Genomic DNA, 15753 nt, shown 5'->3' on the forward strand with positions numbered 1-15753 from the left:
ATGTGGTTGCTTCGTGTCCACAGAAGCAGCTCTCCAGGAGGTGATTACCAATGGCAATGAGGGTCTGTCATGTGTCATTTCTGAGGCTGGGACTGACTATCTCTGTGTGTCTTCCCCCCCCCCCCATAAATGTTAAGATGTGCAGAGAAAACTGTGAAAATCTAGAATGTCAGGACCATTCCCGGAGCAGCTAGTAAGTCAGAACACACACATGTGTGCTCATGCAGACAGTTTAATTTCCCCTAAGTATCTAAATATGTTCTAAAGATGTTACTAATTAAAACCTTTTCCAAAAAGTCAGTTCTGAATATCAGCCTCACTCACAATCTGTTACTTTCTTTATCTTGTACGTTTGCAGCCCCTGGGTTTGGCAAACATCTTGAAAACTCTATGGGATTTTCCCGGCAGTTAATAGGCATGTCCTCCCTAAGCTCCTTGATAGCTCCCCAGTGAAAAAAATACAAAAAACACTTGAGATCTAAGTTCCCCCTCACACGACGCTGGTCCTCGCTAGGTGTGTTGGGTGAGGCTTGGGGAAGCTGAAGGAATCAGGCCACTTGACAAGTGGACTGACTTTTATTTTATACCCCAAGAGTATATTTTATACAAGATGACCTCAAGCTATTGTTAATTTCGTATCAATAAATGGCACGATATTTGGCAGTAAAAAGCGTCTTAAATTAATCATGTCAGGAGAGCAGGGAGTTATTTAGTGCAGTCTTCAACCAAATGAGATGCTGGGTAATACAAAATTCAGTTCTTCAGGGCTGATGCAGGCAGGGAGGTGGCCGCCGGCTGAGCTGCTCCATTTAAGCCACACTTGACTCAGGTACAAAAGAGTGTCTTCTCTCTTTTCAGAAAACCGTGTACAGAAAGCCACACAGGATGCTTGCACTCAGTGAATTAATTCCTTGAGGCTGGCGCGGGCGGGCACTGCACACCGCGCCCGAGGCGCCCCGCTCCCCGCCACGCACGCCTCTCTCCTGTGAACATGTGCTGCTTCCACTTCTCACTTTATCCTTTATCTGGGTCTTTCGCCGAACCTGGTGCCTGGCACCCCGACCTGGCTGTGCGTAGATGGTTTGTTCTCCTTGTGCTGTATAATCTTTCCCGTGTCTGGGAATCCCTGAGGTCCACAGGTAGCCACACACCTGTAACCCTCCTCCTGTTCAGGGCTGAGTACCGGCCCCCTCACCTGGCACTGCCCTTGGCCACAACCTCGACGCCCGACCTGACGACAGTTCCTGAAGGAGCCACACTGCTAGTCGCTACTAAATTGTTCAAGGTTTAATGGAAGGTTTCGAGTTGGGATGCTTCCTTAATTTTTTTTAAAACAAAGGATACATCACAACTGACCAATCATGACAAACTTTAGGGATTATGCCGAAGTCATATGCATTTAGAACTCATGACAGATGACAGGTGATTGAGGTCCTTTCTAAGCTGTGTTTGCAATAATCTTTCAAAGATAGATTGGGGCGTGGCTGGGCCAAATTTTCTTTTTTAAATATATCTTTATTGATTTCAGAGAGAGGAAGGGAGAGGGAGAGAGAGATAGAAACATCAGTGATGACAGAGTCATTGATCGGCTGCCTCCTGCAGAGCCCTTGCTGGGGATGGAGCCCACAAACCGGGGCATGTGCCCTGACCAGGAATGAGACTGTGATCTCCTAGATCCTAGGTCGATGCTCAACCACTGAGCCATGCCTGGCTGGGCTGGGCCAAATTTTAAATGAAGGTTTTCCCTACCCTGGGAATAAACATGCAGCGTGTCAAAATGCTCATTTCTACTTTCCACATGAGGTTCTAACACTTATCACGTTAAGCGCTGCTTTGTCTGGAGATTGTTCTTGGTGAAGCTTCCAGATCTAGGCAGGTCCTCACTGTCACATTCTACCAGGGTGCACACATTGGCACACAGCAGACTCTATGCGTCTGGTGAGTGGGTGACTGAATGTGTCCTTATGAATGAGTGGTCCTGATAATGCTAAGGACTGGATTTCAGAAAACAGTAAAAATTTTAGCCCTTGCAGAACTGATGGAGGCATAAAATTACAAAACTGATAAATCATGGAGACCTAACATCTATGTGCATTGGACAACTTTCTGTATTTTATTACCCTTTGAGTATCAAATGACATAGTCTCCCTTCTTAAGGATTCAGAAATCAAAACACTTAAAAAATTTTCTTGCTTTAAAGACAAAGCATCCTTACAAAAAGTGAAGTCATATTTGGGACATTAGTTCACCATCCATAAAATCTTGCCCAAAATGTCATCGATGAAATAATGCTAGCTCTTCCCTTGGGTGAATTAAGTGTCACAGCCATGTGGTATGACTATAAAAATAAGAAATTGGTTTTCATGCTTTGGGGATTAGATTCATTTCTTTAATACTATTAATAATGAAATGAAGCAAAACCCTAGAACATTTGCTGAAATCCTAATTTAGATACACATAAACCATTTGATCTCTAAAATTTAGAAAGTGCATTCGCTCTTTTGTATCGTCAAACTTACATCTTTAAATTGTCTTGAAGGTCTCCTTCCTAAAGCTCATTTCCTCTCAGTATTTGTGTATCTTTTGGGGTTTAAGCTGGGACAAATGCTCCTCTAAGGGAAAGAAGAAAGCGCTCTCTACACTGAAACTCCGTCCTAAAGAGCTGTGTGCTGAAGCCCGGATCCAGTGGTGTTCTCTGTGTTAACAGCTCCCCTTTGGAGAATCCCATCTAGATGCACGGCCCCTAACACGTCCCTTCTTCCCCAAGCCACAGTCTCTCAGACACCTCCCTTTTCTTCTCACTCGCCTGGAAAATCTCCCCATGCTTCATTACTGGGATTGTTCAACAAAAAACATACTTGATGATATGTAATAATAATAATAATGGCAGCGACATGTACGAAGCACAAGCACGTTCACGTGTGACAAAGGCATGGAGAAGCATTTGCTGAGAGCTTCCTGCCTGCAGGCAGCTCTCAGTGCTTTTCATGTGAATTTAACACACTTGCTCTTCACAGTAACCCGACAAGGAAGCTGCTCTCACGGATCCACTTTACATGTGGGGAAACTGAAGCACCCCATGCCCACAGGTGGCAGAGCTGGGGTTTGAACCCAAGGTTATGGGCTAGTCGGTGGTTTCAGTTTCTGACGCTCACATTTGCTCTCTGCAGTGGAGCTATTATCATTATTATTATTATTATCCCCCAAGGCCGAAACCCTCATTACACATTTTAGCCAAATAGTACTACAAGAACGTTGCCTGTACTTTAACTTCGGCACTTAACTAGATTTAAAATTTAGGCAACTATATTTTTGTACGTGTGCATCAGACAACTGCAATAGTTTGTTTTGAAAGATACAATGAATACTTCTTCCTGTAAAACCAGAGGTATAAAATGAATGTGACCAGACACATTCTTAGTTGATCAGAAATACAGAAGTGGGGGGGGGGAGGACACAAGATGGCGGCGTAGGTCACAGCTGCACCCGCCGCCTCCCGCAACCACATCAAAATCACAACTAAATACAGAACCACCGTCACTCAGAGCCTCCTGAGATCTGGCTGCACAGAAACCCTAAAACCAGGGAACTGAAGCAGCACCGAGAGTGGTAGGAGGGGTGCAGACGCGGGCGGATCCGGGCTGAATCGTGGAGACACGGCTGCGGGCCCACACCCGGTGCCGCAGTTAAAACCTGGGAGGGAATCTCGGCAGTGGAGGTTTCCCGGGGGAGTGAGGGGTCCCAGCCCCACACCAGCCCCCAGCCCAGGGCTCCAGGGCCAGGAAGAGACGTCCCCACACCTTCGGGCTGTGAAACCAGCGGGGACTGTCCCTGAGGGTCGCGGAGGCTGCGGGAGCCCCAGCAGCTCCTCTAAAGGGCCCGGCACGGACTCACTCGGACGCTCCCTCTGAGCCCAGCGCCGGGCAGCAGCCTGAAAGGACCCGGGACACTCGGGGAGGAACTAACCTGCCTGAGATCCGGGCGAGAGGCGGAGGGGCGGCTTCCTCCCAGGCAGAAGGGCCGGCAGAGGCCATGGCTCCTTTGGCGAGTCCTCCCCACACACAGCCGGCAGGCAGGCGCCATATTTGAATCGCCAGCACCTGACTCACACCTTTGGCCCCGCCCCGTGATCCCGGAGGCCCCGCCCCTCCCCACCTGCAGCTCATCCAGGCCATTTCCAGGGGCTTTTCTGTGCAAGTGGCCTCTCGAGCCTCATGCTTAGGACTTTCCTAAAATCTCTCAAACAAGCAGCAGCAGGCCCCATACAGCTTGATAAGTGGCCCCAGGCCTGGCACTAGCGGCAGCTGCATTGGCTCATAGCTTGGCCTCTCCTGGACACCTCCAAGCCCAGCACAAGTAACAGCCAACTACGGTTTGCTGTGTAGCTCATGCTGGGGAGCCCTGGGCGAGGCACAGGCACAGGCTGACTTTGCACCTCCAGGGAGGCCCCAGAGACAGTGCACCTGGTGGTCAGACTTGACCACGCTGGATTACAGCCCTACCACATCCATGAGTGACACACTCAAGGGGCACACTTGGTGAACACCAAAGCTCCCCTGAAGTAAGTCCTGCTCCATAGGGGTGTCTCTAGCACAGCAGCTCTTTGGCTGTAGTTGCAGCTGGTCCTCTCAGCTGATTGGTCTGGGGGTCAATTCCTCCCAGTGACGCCAACAGCAACCAAGGCTCAACTACAACAGGACAGTGCACACAGCCCACACAGGGGAGCACCTAGAAGGCCCAGCTCAGCTGACTGGGGAGGCTGAGCCACTGGACCCTACAGGACACCTACTACACAAAGCCACTCTACAAATTCCAGGAGACATAGCAGCTCTACCTAATATATAGAAACAAGCACCTGGAAGCAGCCAAAATGTGGAGGCAAAGAAACATGTCACAAAGGAAAGAACAGAGGAAATCTCTAGAAGAGGAACTAAATGAAATAGATCCAAGCAAGCTAACAGATACAAAGTTCAGAATTTTGTTTATAAAGATGCTCAACCATATTAGTAAGAGTTATACGAAAATAACTGAGAAAACTGATGACATAATAAAGTACCACTTTGAAATGAAGGCTACACGAACTGAAATGAAGAATAATTTACAGGGAATCAACAGTAGAGTAGAGGACGCTGAGAATCAAATCAGCAATTTGGAACATGAGGAAACAAAAAACACCCAACCAGAAGAGCAAAAAGAAAAAAGAATACAGAAATATGAAGATAGTATAAGGAGCCTCTGGGACAACTTCAAGAGGCCTAACATTTGAATTATTGGGGTGCCAGAAGGAGAAGAAAGAGACCAAGAAATTGAAAACCTATTTGAAAAAATAATTACAGAAAACTTCCCCTCTCTGGGGAAAGAAATAGACTTACAAGTCCAGGAAGCACAGAGGGTCCCAAACAAGAGGAACCCAAAGAGGCCCACAGCAAGACACATCATCATTAAAATGCCAAAGGTTAAAGACAAAGAGAGAATCTTAAAAGCAGCAAGAGAAAAGCAGTTAGTTAACTACAAGGCAGCACCCATATGACTGTCAGCTGATTTCTCAACAGAAACCTTGCAGGCCAGAAGGGAGTGGCAAGAAATATTCAAAGTGATGAAAAACGGAACTATAACCAAGATTGCTCTACCCAGCAAAGCTATCATTTAGAATTGAAGGTCAGATAAAGAACTTCTCAGACAAGAAAAAGCTAAAAGAGTTCGTCACCACCAGATCAGCACTACAGGAAATGTTGAAGGGTCTTCTTTAAGAAGAAGCTAATGAACAAAAGAATCTGACGAACTAAATAGATCCAGAGACATTGACGCATGCAACAGACGATCATATTTCAGAGGGAAGAGGGAAAGGGGTGGAGGGTGGGAAGAGATTAACCAAAGAAGTTATATGCATATAAGCCTAACCCATGGACATAGTCAATAACAGAGTGAAGGCCTGGGGAGGGGGTGGAAGGGAGGTGGAGGCGCTCAATTGGGCGGGAAAAATGGGACACCTGTAATACTTTCAACAATAAAGATAAATTTAAGAAAGAAGAGAGATACAGAAGTGTGAAAATACTGTTTATAATAGTACAAATCCAACTGCAAGGATTAATGCAATATACTTACATAAAGATGATCATTCTAGTGATAAATCTGAGCTTAGACAGATAGAGCTTCCAACCATAGCTATACCTGTATGTGTGTGACAGGAGGAAATGAGCAGGTGCATGACAGGCAGCCTCAGTGTGCATAATCAAGCTGCAGAAGACTACATTTGGTTAAATTGTGAATCAATGGACCCTTAGGGACTGTTAAAGTTATTCTCTTCCAGGGAAAATGTGTTTACTATTTCACGAATAGCTGAGGATCAGAACACTTTTCATGGCAATGTTTATTGATTGTTATTAATTATAACAAAAGAAGGGTTTCTCAGGTCATGTTTTTATATTTACTAGTTCCTAAAAGTCTGATTCTGGAGAGAATTTTCAGTATTAAGCTGGTGCAGATGACCAACAGCAAAGGTTCTCTCACCAGGGTTTGCCAAAGGAGCTGCTAAGAACACATGAATTGAGTAAAGTCTGGAGCAAACCAGCCACCCTGAGTGGCCTTTGTAGATGCAGCACCACATGGTCCCGGGGGAGGCTCGCAAGAGTCTGGAACATGGTCAGTGTTCTCATGGAGCTTTAAATGTAGTAGGGAGGACAACAGTGATCTGCCAAGTGATTAATAGATGATGCAAACAGCACATGATGAAATGCTACACGGGGGCTACGTGGAAATAAGGTGAGGAAGGCCAGGAAAGCTGACTGGTCCAGGAATTGGTTCTGGGAGGAGGGAGGCTGTGTGTTGAGCAAAGATATGGGAGGACTCTGACAATGTGACCACCATCTGGAGACACTGGACACGGGAAGGAGGAGGAGGAAAACCCATGGCAAGAATCATGTTGAATTTATGGATGTGGTACCACCAACATAAGACCCACTAAAATTAAAACAGTTTACATTTGTTTGTTTGTTTGTTTGTTTTGCTTAAATAAAGGAATAATTAGCAAGCACACGTAGAAGCATGAATGTGGTTGATTTCTACAAGTCCAAATTAAGATTGCTCTCTTCAAGATGCTTAAAGCATTTTGTTTGGAATTGCCTGCAAGGTCTCCATTATGCATCAGGTCCTTGATAGCATCATTTAGTACACATTATTTGGTTATAATGTTGATGAGATAACATAGGAAGTTAACTCATTATATTCATTAAAACGCTTGTGGTAAAATTGGTTTCATTTCTCTTAAAGTCACAGAACCTACTGAGGACATTAAGTGAGGACTTAACTGTACCATAAAGTGTACATAGTGTCTTTTGAACATGTCTTTTCAATCACCAAGAGTTGTTACTTTTTACAAACAGCTGACACTCATTTTTTTTGTAACCACTGAACATGGAAATCTCAGAGACATTTACAAAATATTTTGAGCAGGACTAGCAATTTAAAAGGCACTGAATCTGAGAGCTGCCATGGCTACTACAGGTCCCCAGCTGGGCCCCCTCAGAATCTAGGGGACAGCACTTACCATCTCCATTTCAACAGCCTAGGAACATGCTCATGAGGCACTCTGTGTTTGAAGTCCTTTGGAAAAATAGTTCCTTTTAGTCAAAATGTGCTTCCTATAATTTCTACTCATTGATCCACTGCTCTTAACTCTACTACCCGGAGACCAAGAGAACACCTCCACTCCTTTTCCCTCTGGACAGTGGCTGGAATGCTGGGTGGGCATGTATGAGTTTCTGGTAGGTCTTCTGTTTTCCAACAATAGTTAAAGGGAACATTTCAATATGTAATTTAAAAATGAGAAGACAATGGAGTCACCCTGAGGACTGCCATTCTCCCATTGGATGGCTGGTTGTTCAGCTGACTATTCAAACCATGCTATCGTATCAGTCCGCAAATGCCATACTAATGCTGCATAACAAGCTGCCCCCAACTCAATGCCATAAAAATGGTAAGTATTATTCTCATGTTCACAACTCTATGTAGGTGGTTCTGCTCCACAGACCTCATTTTGGACCCAGGCTGGAGGAGCCACGGCTGCCCTGGGTATATTTTCATGAGGGATCACTGGGGAGCCCACTGTGCAATCACATGAAAGTAACAGATCTGCCAAGGCCAGTCACATAGCCAAGTGCAAGTCAAAGGGGGACACGTGCTCTGCCCATAGTGGAAGGGGAGAGTGAGTGCTTGCTAAAAAATAATACAAATAATCTCAATATCTTATGGTCACTCTCTCTCCTCTTTGTTCATGGAAGACAACAAAGGATGTAAAGAAAGTCTGTCTCAAAATCCAGACACCACAATATGAAGTTCCTTTGACTTTTACTCTCATACTCTCATAAAAAGTTAGTTTATTAAGAACTTAGTGTATCTTTGCTGGTAGCTGAAGATGATCGCTCTCCTTTGTATGGACTCACAGTTTTTTCAATCATTTGTGAAGGTTGAGATAATTAATTTGTAGTTTTTTCAATAACACATTTTCTTTTTGAAAATCAGTAAAGTATTCACAAATATTTCATCTTTAGGTGCTTCATCTACTTGCCACAATTTCTCAATTCACATCAACATGTGCTTTCTACACCTTGCTAGTTCAACACACATGAAGGACATTTCAGTGCCAGGCCTGGGGACACGAAGTCAAATAGGGCATTGTCTAGACTCAGTGAAACTGATGGATGTGGCAAAGGAGCCACCAAGCAGACAGTACAGTGGGGACAGCACCGCACCCAAGAGTGGGAGCACAGGAGCACATGGATAACAGAGCCATGTGGACCAGAGGACAAAGCCTCAGGGGAGCCACCCCTAAGCTGGTTCCTGAGGTAGGACCCCGAATTAGCTAGAGGGTGAGCAGGAGTTCCAGACAGGGGAGGCATAGGCCCAAGGTGTCCTCCCTGTTTCTCATTTGATTCTGTTTCTGGAGTCCACTGAAGGACCTGGGTGCCCAGCTCTCATCTTCCCACTGACCTGAGCTTTGGTGCCCTCCCAGAACTTGTGTTAGCCTCAAGCTTGGGGAATCAGACTCACCTGGCTGGGCTGAGCCCTGAGAATCTGCATTTCTAACAAGCTTCCAGGTGATACCTGGTCCAAGACCATACTCTGAGAACCTTGTGTTAGATGGAGGAAACCAGTAATACCTCCAATGGACAATTCTAAAAAAGAATAAATCACTAATTTCATGCCACAAGCTTCTCTTTATGCTCAGAATCTCCAAAACTCATTCCTGAATCCCTGCTAACAAGATCCATAAAAAATTTCCTATGTAAGCTATTTGTTTATTTTTTAAAATAGTTCCCATATTTCATAGTCACACCTATCTAATCAGAAATCTAAATTACACATTACAAAATATTCGAGCACCCCTCATCAATGTCCATCTCACTCATCTGTATGGTTTTCTTCCTAAAGGGCCTCAACATGTTTTAAAAATGGATTTGAAAAAACGAGTCCTAAGAATTCCGTTACTGAGGCAGAAGACAGGCATGGGTGGGGGTCCTAATGCCCCTGATGGAAACCATGCTGGGCGGAGTTTAATGCTGCTGGACACTGTGACCCCTGCATTTAAAGCTCTTAAGTTCAGTGTCATGAACATTTCCGTGTAGAAATGTGCACGCCAATGCCCCGCCCCCCCCCCCCCCCCCCCCAGCTGAGTCACCCTCAAAGGAATCCTTTCCTGACAGGAGCAATTGGGCAGCGTCAGACCACTCTACCTCCAAGGATGTCCTGGAAACCTTCTTACCCTTTAAATCTCATTCTTGATACTCTGGTCCTTCAGCCCCCAACCTGCTGCCACACTAAGCACATCTCAGCCAGACACCATCTTCCTGGGAAGGGTTTATGACCAGAGAGCAGTGAGCAGCCTGGTGGTTCGGTAATGGCACATGGGCCTCATGGGCCTCTTCTTTTCCTCTCATTGCCCACATCTAGCTTGGTCAGGCCCACCTTCAAAACATGTCCAGATCCTTGCTGTCTACAACACCTGCCACCTGGATGCCTGCTACCCTGGTGACAGTGGCTGTCTACCTTTTCCTGGACCTGAACCGGGCGGTGGCCTCCCTTTCGCCTGGGTCCCTCTCTCTTTTCAACAAGTATCCAGGTGAGCCTTTAAAAACCTAGATGAGATCATATCACAATTCTGCTTAACTGTCTCAAAGGCCTCCGATTGCCCTCTGAGTCTGAGGTTGGAGCTGTGGTCCCGCAGTTCACATGCATTCTGGCTGTCATGGGATGAACTGTGTCCCTCCAAAATCCAGACATTGAAGTCCAATCCTCAGGACCTCAGAATGCGACTGTATTTGAAGATAGGGCATTTAAAGATATAATTAAGGTAAAACAAGGCCATTAGGGTGGGCCCTAATCCAGTGTGACTAGTGTCCTTATGAGAAGAGATCAGGATGCAGACATGCAGAGAGGGAAGGCCACGTGAGGACACGTGAGGACATGGGAGGAAGATGGCCATCTCCAAGCCAAGGAGGGAGGCCTCAGGAGAAACAGCCCAGCTGACACCTTGACCTCAAACTTCCTGCCTCCAGAGCTGTGAGAAATAAAGGTCTGTTTAAACCTCCCGATCTCTGGTACCTTTGCTACAGCAGCAGGATCTGACTAGTATACTGGCCTGACCCCCTCTGCTCTCACTCCAGGCTCCTCCCCACTGGCTACCCTGCCTTCTTGCTGTTCCAGCCTCACACAGGACTTCCCGACTCCATGATGCAAATATGAATAGCCGTATCAGGCACAGAAGAATCTTCCAAAAGCTTGTACATATTTTACACAAAAAGTTCTTAGGGTATGTTTTGGAATTTCTGGGTTAACTATTTATTTTCATGCATTAACCAAGCAGACCCCTCCCAGGACTGACTGGGGTTGAGCAGGGAGTAGGGTAGCCGGGCTCCTCCCAGGGCCACAGGGAGTGGGCATCATCAGGGACCCTGGAAGCAGATGAGTCACAACAAGCCCTGCCACTGGGGAAGGGAAGGAAGCCCGACAGCAGAGCCCTTAAGTGCAAGGGGAGTTCTCTGACAGGAGCAGGACACTTTCCAACATGAGACCAGAGACGACCAGCGGGCAGAGCTCTCCGTGGGCCAGAGATGGGGGATGACACAGGCAGAGGTGGGGATGTGCTTGGCTGGAGCCAGTCTGTCCTAGGTGGGGGATCAAGGGACCCCAGGGGCAGAACTATGGGGCTTCCATTAAGACAGTAACAATTAGCAGCTGCAGAACTAAACAGTTTCCTTAGGAAAACCCAGAATACAGAAAACTAAGATCCCTTATGCAGGGTACAGGCTCCACAATTAAAGGCAAGAATGTGGCCACATCATCTCCCCCACAGAGCACTTTCTACATATTTGGGCTTGTTCTATGTTCTTATCCTTTCATCCAACATCTATTTATGCTCCAAAGCAATGTCACAGGTCAGGTCTGTCACAAAAGCTCCCTCCATTTTCCGACTTCAGGGTTCTCTAGAGATCTCAGCAACAGAATCCGCTAAAAAATGTCTCACTTCTCCTTGCGACCGAATTTGGATGTGGCACACAGAGAACAGCACTGTGGGATGCTTGGGTTCTTTACAAGGAACATGTCAGGAGGCTGGACACTAGTTACTTGGATGTTGCTACAATGATAGCACTGGGACAATGTCCCCATCCTTCTAAAACGTCTGAGTTAGCAGCTGTGATATCAGTTGAAATTTAGCTTCTTGGCTGTGGTACGCTTGGTGTGGCACATGAGGAGATGGGGCAGGACGGGCAGGAAGGAAGGTGTTTGGGCCAAAGAGCATGAGTGCCCATGGCTGAACTCCCACAGAGTAGGCAGGCTCATCAGCACCCCTCCCCCACTCTCACTCATGTCCTGATGCAAACCAAGGATTTCTTCCTTCAACATGTGAAGAGCTAAAAGTTGTTAGTCCTGGGGGGGGGGGGGGGGGGGGATTACAAATTCAAAATATGTTATAGCTTATATTTTTACTGTCCATCTATCCATCCATCCACCCATCCATTCTCACCCATTTTGCTCAAGGTTAACTAATGAAGAAGGTGGCACTGGATTTAAGGACTTCTACTGCAGTGATTCTCCACGTGCAGTTCCTGGGCTAGCACCATAAGCATCACCTGAGAACTTAAAAATGCAAATTCCCAGGCACTGCCCCAGACTTCCTGAGCCAGAAACTCTGGGAGTGGGGCCCAGGAATCTGATGATTCTCTCCAGATAATTCAGAAACTCTAGTCTGAGGACCACTGTTCTGCATTCAGAAAATGCTTAAATCAACTAGATCCATTAGCATTTCTCCCACAGATTTTATCACTTTTTCACCAATTACTACAAATATAAAGAGAAAACCAAAATAATGGAAATGCTGGGCACGGAGCCCTACCACACAGAAGGGGAGCTCTTGCCACTGGAAAGTGCTCCTGGCCTTGTGGTTAAAGATCAGGTTCAAGAATATATACAACTTAAATTCTCAAGGTCAAGAAAGAGATTCACAGACCATCTGGTCAGTGTGCTTTGTCCTTTGCACGCAGACTAACCTAGATAATGTACGTCCTTGCTGAGCAGGAGCAACCTATATATCTGAATGTAAAATAAAGCAGCAGCATTTCCAGAACAGTGGACAAAGGTAAAATGCCTGTCGGTTCAGGGTAGAGCCATGAGGGGCCCAACTCCATGCAGGTGAAATAGCCCCGAAGCTCTGTGCACGGTCGCTGAACCCAAGCCCTCCACTCTGACCCTGTCCTGAGTGCATCAGGCCCCCTGCCCTGAACCTCTACACCAACATGCAGCCCAATGTCGTGGCACCTCCAGCCCACACCTGCCACTGATACCAAATCACCCTGGAGGCGGAACAACTCTACGACCTCCAGGTAAAAGCCATTCTGCTACAGATGGGGAATTCTTTTGGGGAGATGCCTGGGATTTAGACCTGAGTCAATGAGTAGGCTGACATGGGCCTACATCCCCTCCCCATGCTCGCTGGATGGCACTGTGTCAACACAGATGGGAAACAGCCTCCCCAGCCCATGTCTCGCAGCCTCCGTTCAGTGGCGCCTCACATGGAGAATGGGTGAAAAACGGATTTGTGCCGAAGGAAGAGGCAGTGTGAGTGGGAGGTAGGCAGGGGTACGCATGCAGGGGTCCTCGCCCCTAACAAAATGATATTGGATATTCATAAAGCCAGCTATCTGTTGACCTGGATTTAAGAGTCTTGGTGAAATCTGCAGTTGCTGGCAGCACAGATGTGTCAGAGGACATACATCGGAGAGTTTCTGCTTAGAGTGAGACCATGGTCAAGATAAGGGCTTGGCTCGCTATACACAGTCCGTGAGTGGTCAATGTCATTCCTGCTCTTCAGAGACAGCCTTTTAACATTTCAAAATGCACACGCGTCTTTCAGAGCTCAAGGAAAAACCTCCATCCCTAAAACCTAGGGAATGACATCACTCTTGGAACAGTTCCCACTCTGTAATCCTGACTCTGGGCCCAATGCAGAGGGTGTGAAGAGCTGTCCCTCCCCCTGCAGGGCCAGTGGGAGCACCCCTGCGGATCTGCGGTCCACTGTGCCCTTCACCTCAGCCACACGCCAAATCCTGCACCAAGCAAAATGCGACTTGTGTTTCAGAAAAAGGGGGCTCGCTACCTTTCTAAGAATAAGGGGCCAGATGGCATAAAAATGGTTTTATTTTCTTTTGGCCCATATACAATAAATCCAGTAGCTTTAATCACAAAAATCACCATTAAAAACTGAATGTCACTCAAAGTCTTGGTTAGACCATCACACACAATGGTGCTTATGCTGATTTCATCATTGCTTTGCTCTCAGAAGCCACTGGGGTCTCCCACTTATGGGAGGGGGGGGAGAAAGAGAGGGAAAGAGAGAGGAAAGAAAGGATACCACACCTAAACCATGTATCTGACAAAATCTAATCTCTCACGAAAGTCTTATTTAGACAACGAGGTAATGGTATATAACATAACATATGACAATATCAGGCAAAAATCTGACAACTCACTTTTAATGATACAGGATTCTTTCCTCTTCATTTCAAGGAAAGCTAGCTAATGCCGACTGTTCCCCTTCTGCACAGTGCAGCAGGAAAACTCAGATGTGACTGATCGAAAGCCAATAGCAAGACACTGCCAGGCCAGTTTTTTCTTAAACCTAAATGAATCCATCTGAACTGCTCCTAGAGGCTTATCTTCAATTAACCTTTCAATTAACACAGAAAATGAATGTCCAAGGATGCTATACTTCCACTCTCCATTCACACCATTTTCAAACATTTGTCTTAGGTGAAACTATATTTAGTGGATAAAAGAACCACCTGATTAATCTGGATTTTTCCTCCTCAAAATGAGCTGGTGTCTCCATCCCCACACCAGGTGCGAAAAGCCCTCGGCTCAGACTATTTTCAATCCACGAATACTGATGCTTTCTCCATTGCTAGCGTTGCAAATGCAACTGAAATGCAGGTTGAACGAGCCGATTTCAGCCAACCGCTCCACATACAAATCTGGGATCTCCTAGAAAGCCTGTGTCACCAATCTGCAATTACTGTAACTATCCGAGGCAGAATAAAACCACGCTGACTGTCCATGGAAACCTATCCGCTACCAGACAAATGCCTATCATAGCTGCTCTTTCCTGTTATTACTGCTAGGGGGAAATTGAAGGCTGTTATACAAAAATATCAGATGCATATCCCTACGATTCAGCACATGATGTCAGGCTTAAGAACACAGAATTCAAGGCTAGCAGCTCCTCCTACCAGTGTTCTTGGAAACCGCATTTAATCTCTGCACCATTTCTTCCAAAGCCATCTCTTCATTTCTCAGCCAAAACCTCATCCTCCGGCAGAACAAAACGATCCTCTGCAGCTGCTTTCCTCTGCACCAGAAGGTGCTTCATGGGTGGGGTAGCACGAGTGGGGAGGGGGCGCGGCCGCGAGGCTGGGGGGGCCCGGCAGCGCCTCCCTTCCCTCGATTGGTCCCAAGCCCCGCCAAGGGGCGCGCCCTGCGCCAGGGTGGGGGCTGCTCGGCGGAAGCGGAAGCACGCCCGCCCCGCGTGTCCCCGCGGCCACCGGGGAGCTCTTCGTGCACCCCCGCGGTCACCTGGAAGCCTTGCGTGTGCACTCCCGCGGTCACCTGGAAGCCCCGCGTGTGCACCCCCAAAGTCACCTGGGAGCCCCAAATGTGCACCCCCAAGGTCACCAGGGAGCCCTGCGCGCGCACCCACCCCAGCAACCTGGAACCCAAGTGTGTGCGCCCACCGATCGCCCGACAGTTCGCGGGCGCACCCCGCGGGGATCTCAGCCCGCAGCCCTCCCCGGCTCAGAGGTGCAGCCCGCCCACCCTTCCCAGCCTGGGCTCGCTGCGCCCCCTCCCCCGACCGGAGAGGAAGGAGGGACTTCGGGAGAGGCCACTGCAAAGACAGCCCCGGAACCTGCCCGCCCGCCTTTACCTCCAGCAGTCCCTGGGCAGGTGCAGAGGCCGCAGCAGCCGAGCGCACCCTCCCCGCGCCGCCGCATGCTGACCCGGCAGCCCCGAGTCGGTGGGTCCTTGGGTCCTTGGTGGGTCCTTCGGTAGCTGGGTGCACCGGCTGCTCCCGGAGCGGCGCAGCCTGCCCAAGGACGCAGGCGGGGAGGGGAGCACGCGCTGCAGGCCCTCCGACCTCACCATGGTTGGCACGAAGCCACTGTGTGCACTCTACACCTCAGGGCCTGCAGATGCGAGTCACGCGTG

At 47.7% G+C, this 15753-nt stretch overlaps 1 protein-coding gene across 2 annotated transcripts in view; it reads right to left on the reverse strand.

Moving 5' to 3' along the window:
• MCF2L (MCF.2 cell line derived transforming sequence like) overlaps positions 1 to 14859 on the reverse strand; it is a 111642-nt gene extending 96783 nt beyond the window's left edge. For both annotated transcript variants that reach the window (XM_016212878.2, XM_016212879.2), the window contains exon 1: positions 14781 to 14859. In XM_016212878.2, the coding sequence (XP_016068364.1) occupies positions 14781 to 14859 (79 nt within the window). The remainder of the gene's footprint in view (positions 1 to 14780) is intronic.
• Between the last annotated feature and the right edge of the window lie 894 nt (positions 14860 to 15753).

Source organism: Miniopterus natalensis, chromosome 2, assembly GCF_054644295.1.
Source record: "Miniopterus natalensis isolate mMinNat1 chromosome 2, mMinNat1.hap1, whole genome shotgun sequence".
NCBI lineage: Eukaryota > Metazoa > Chordata > Mammalia > Chiroptera > Miniopteridae > Miniopterus > Miniopterus natalensis.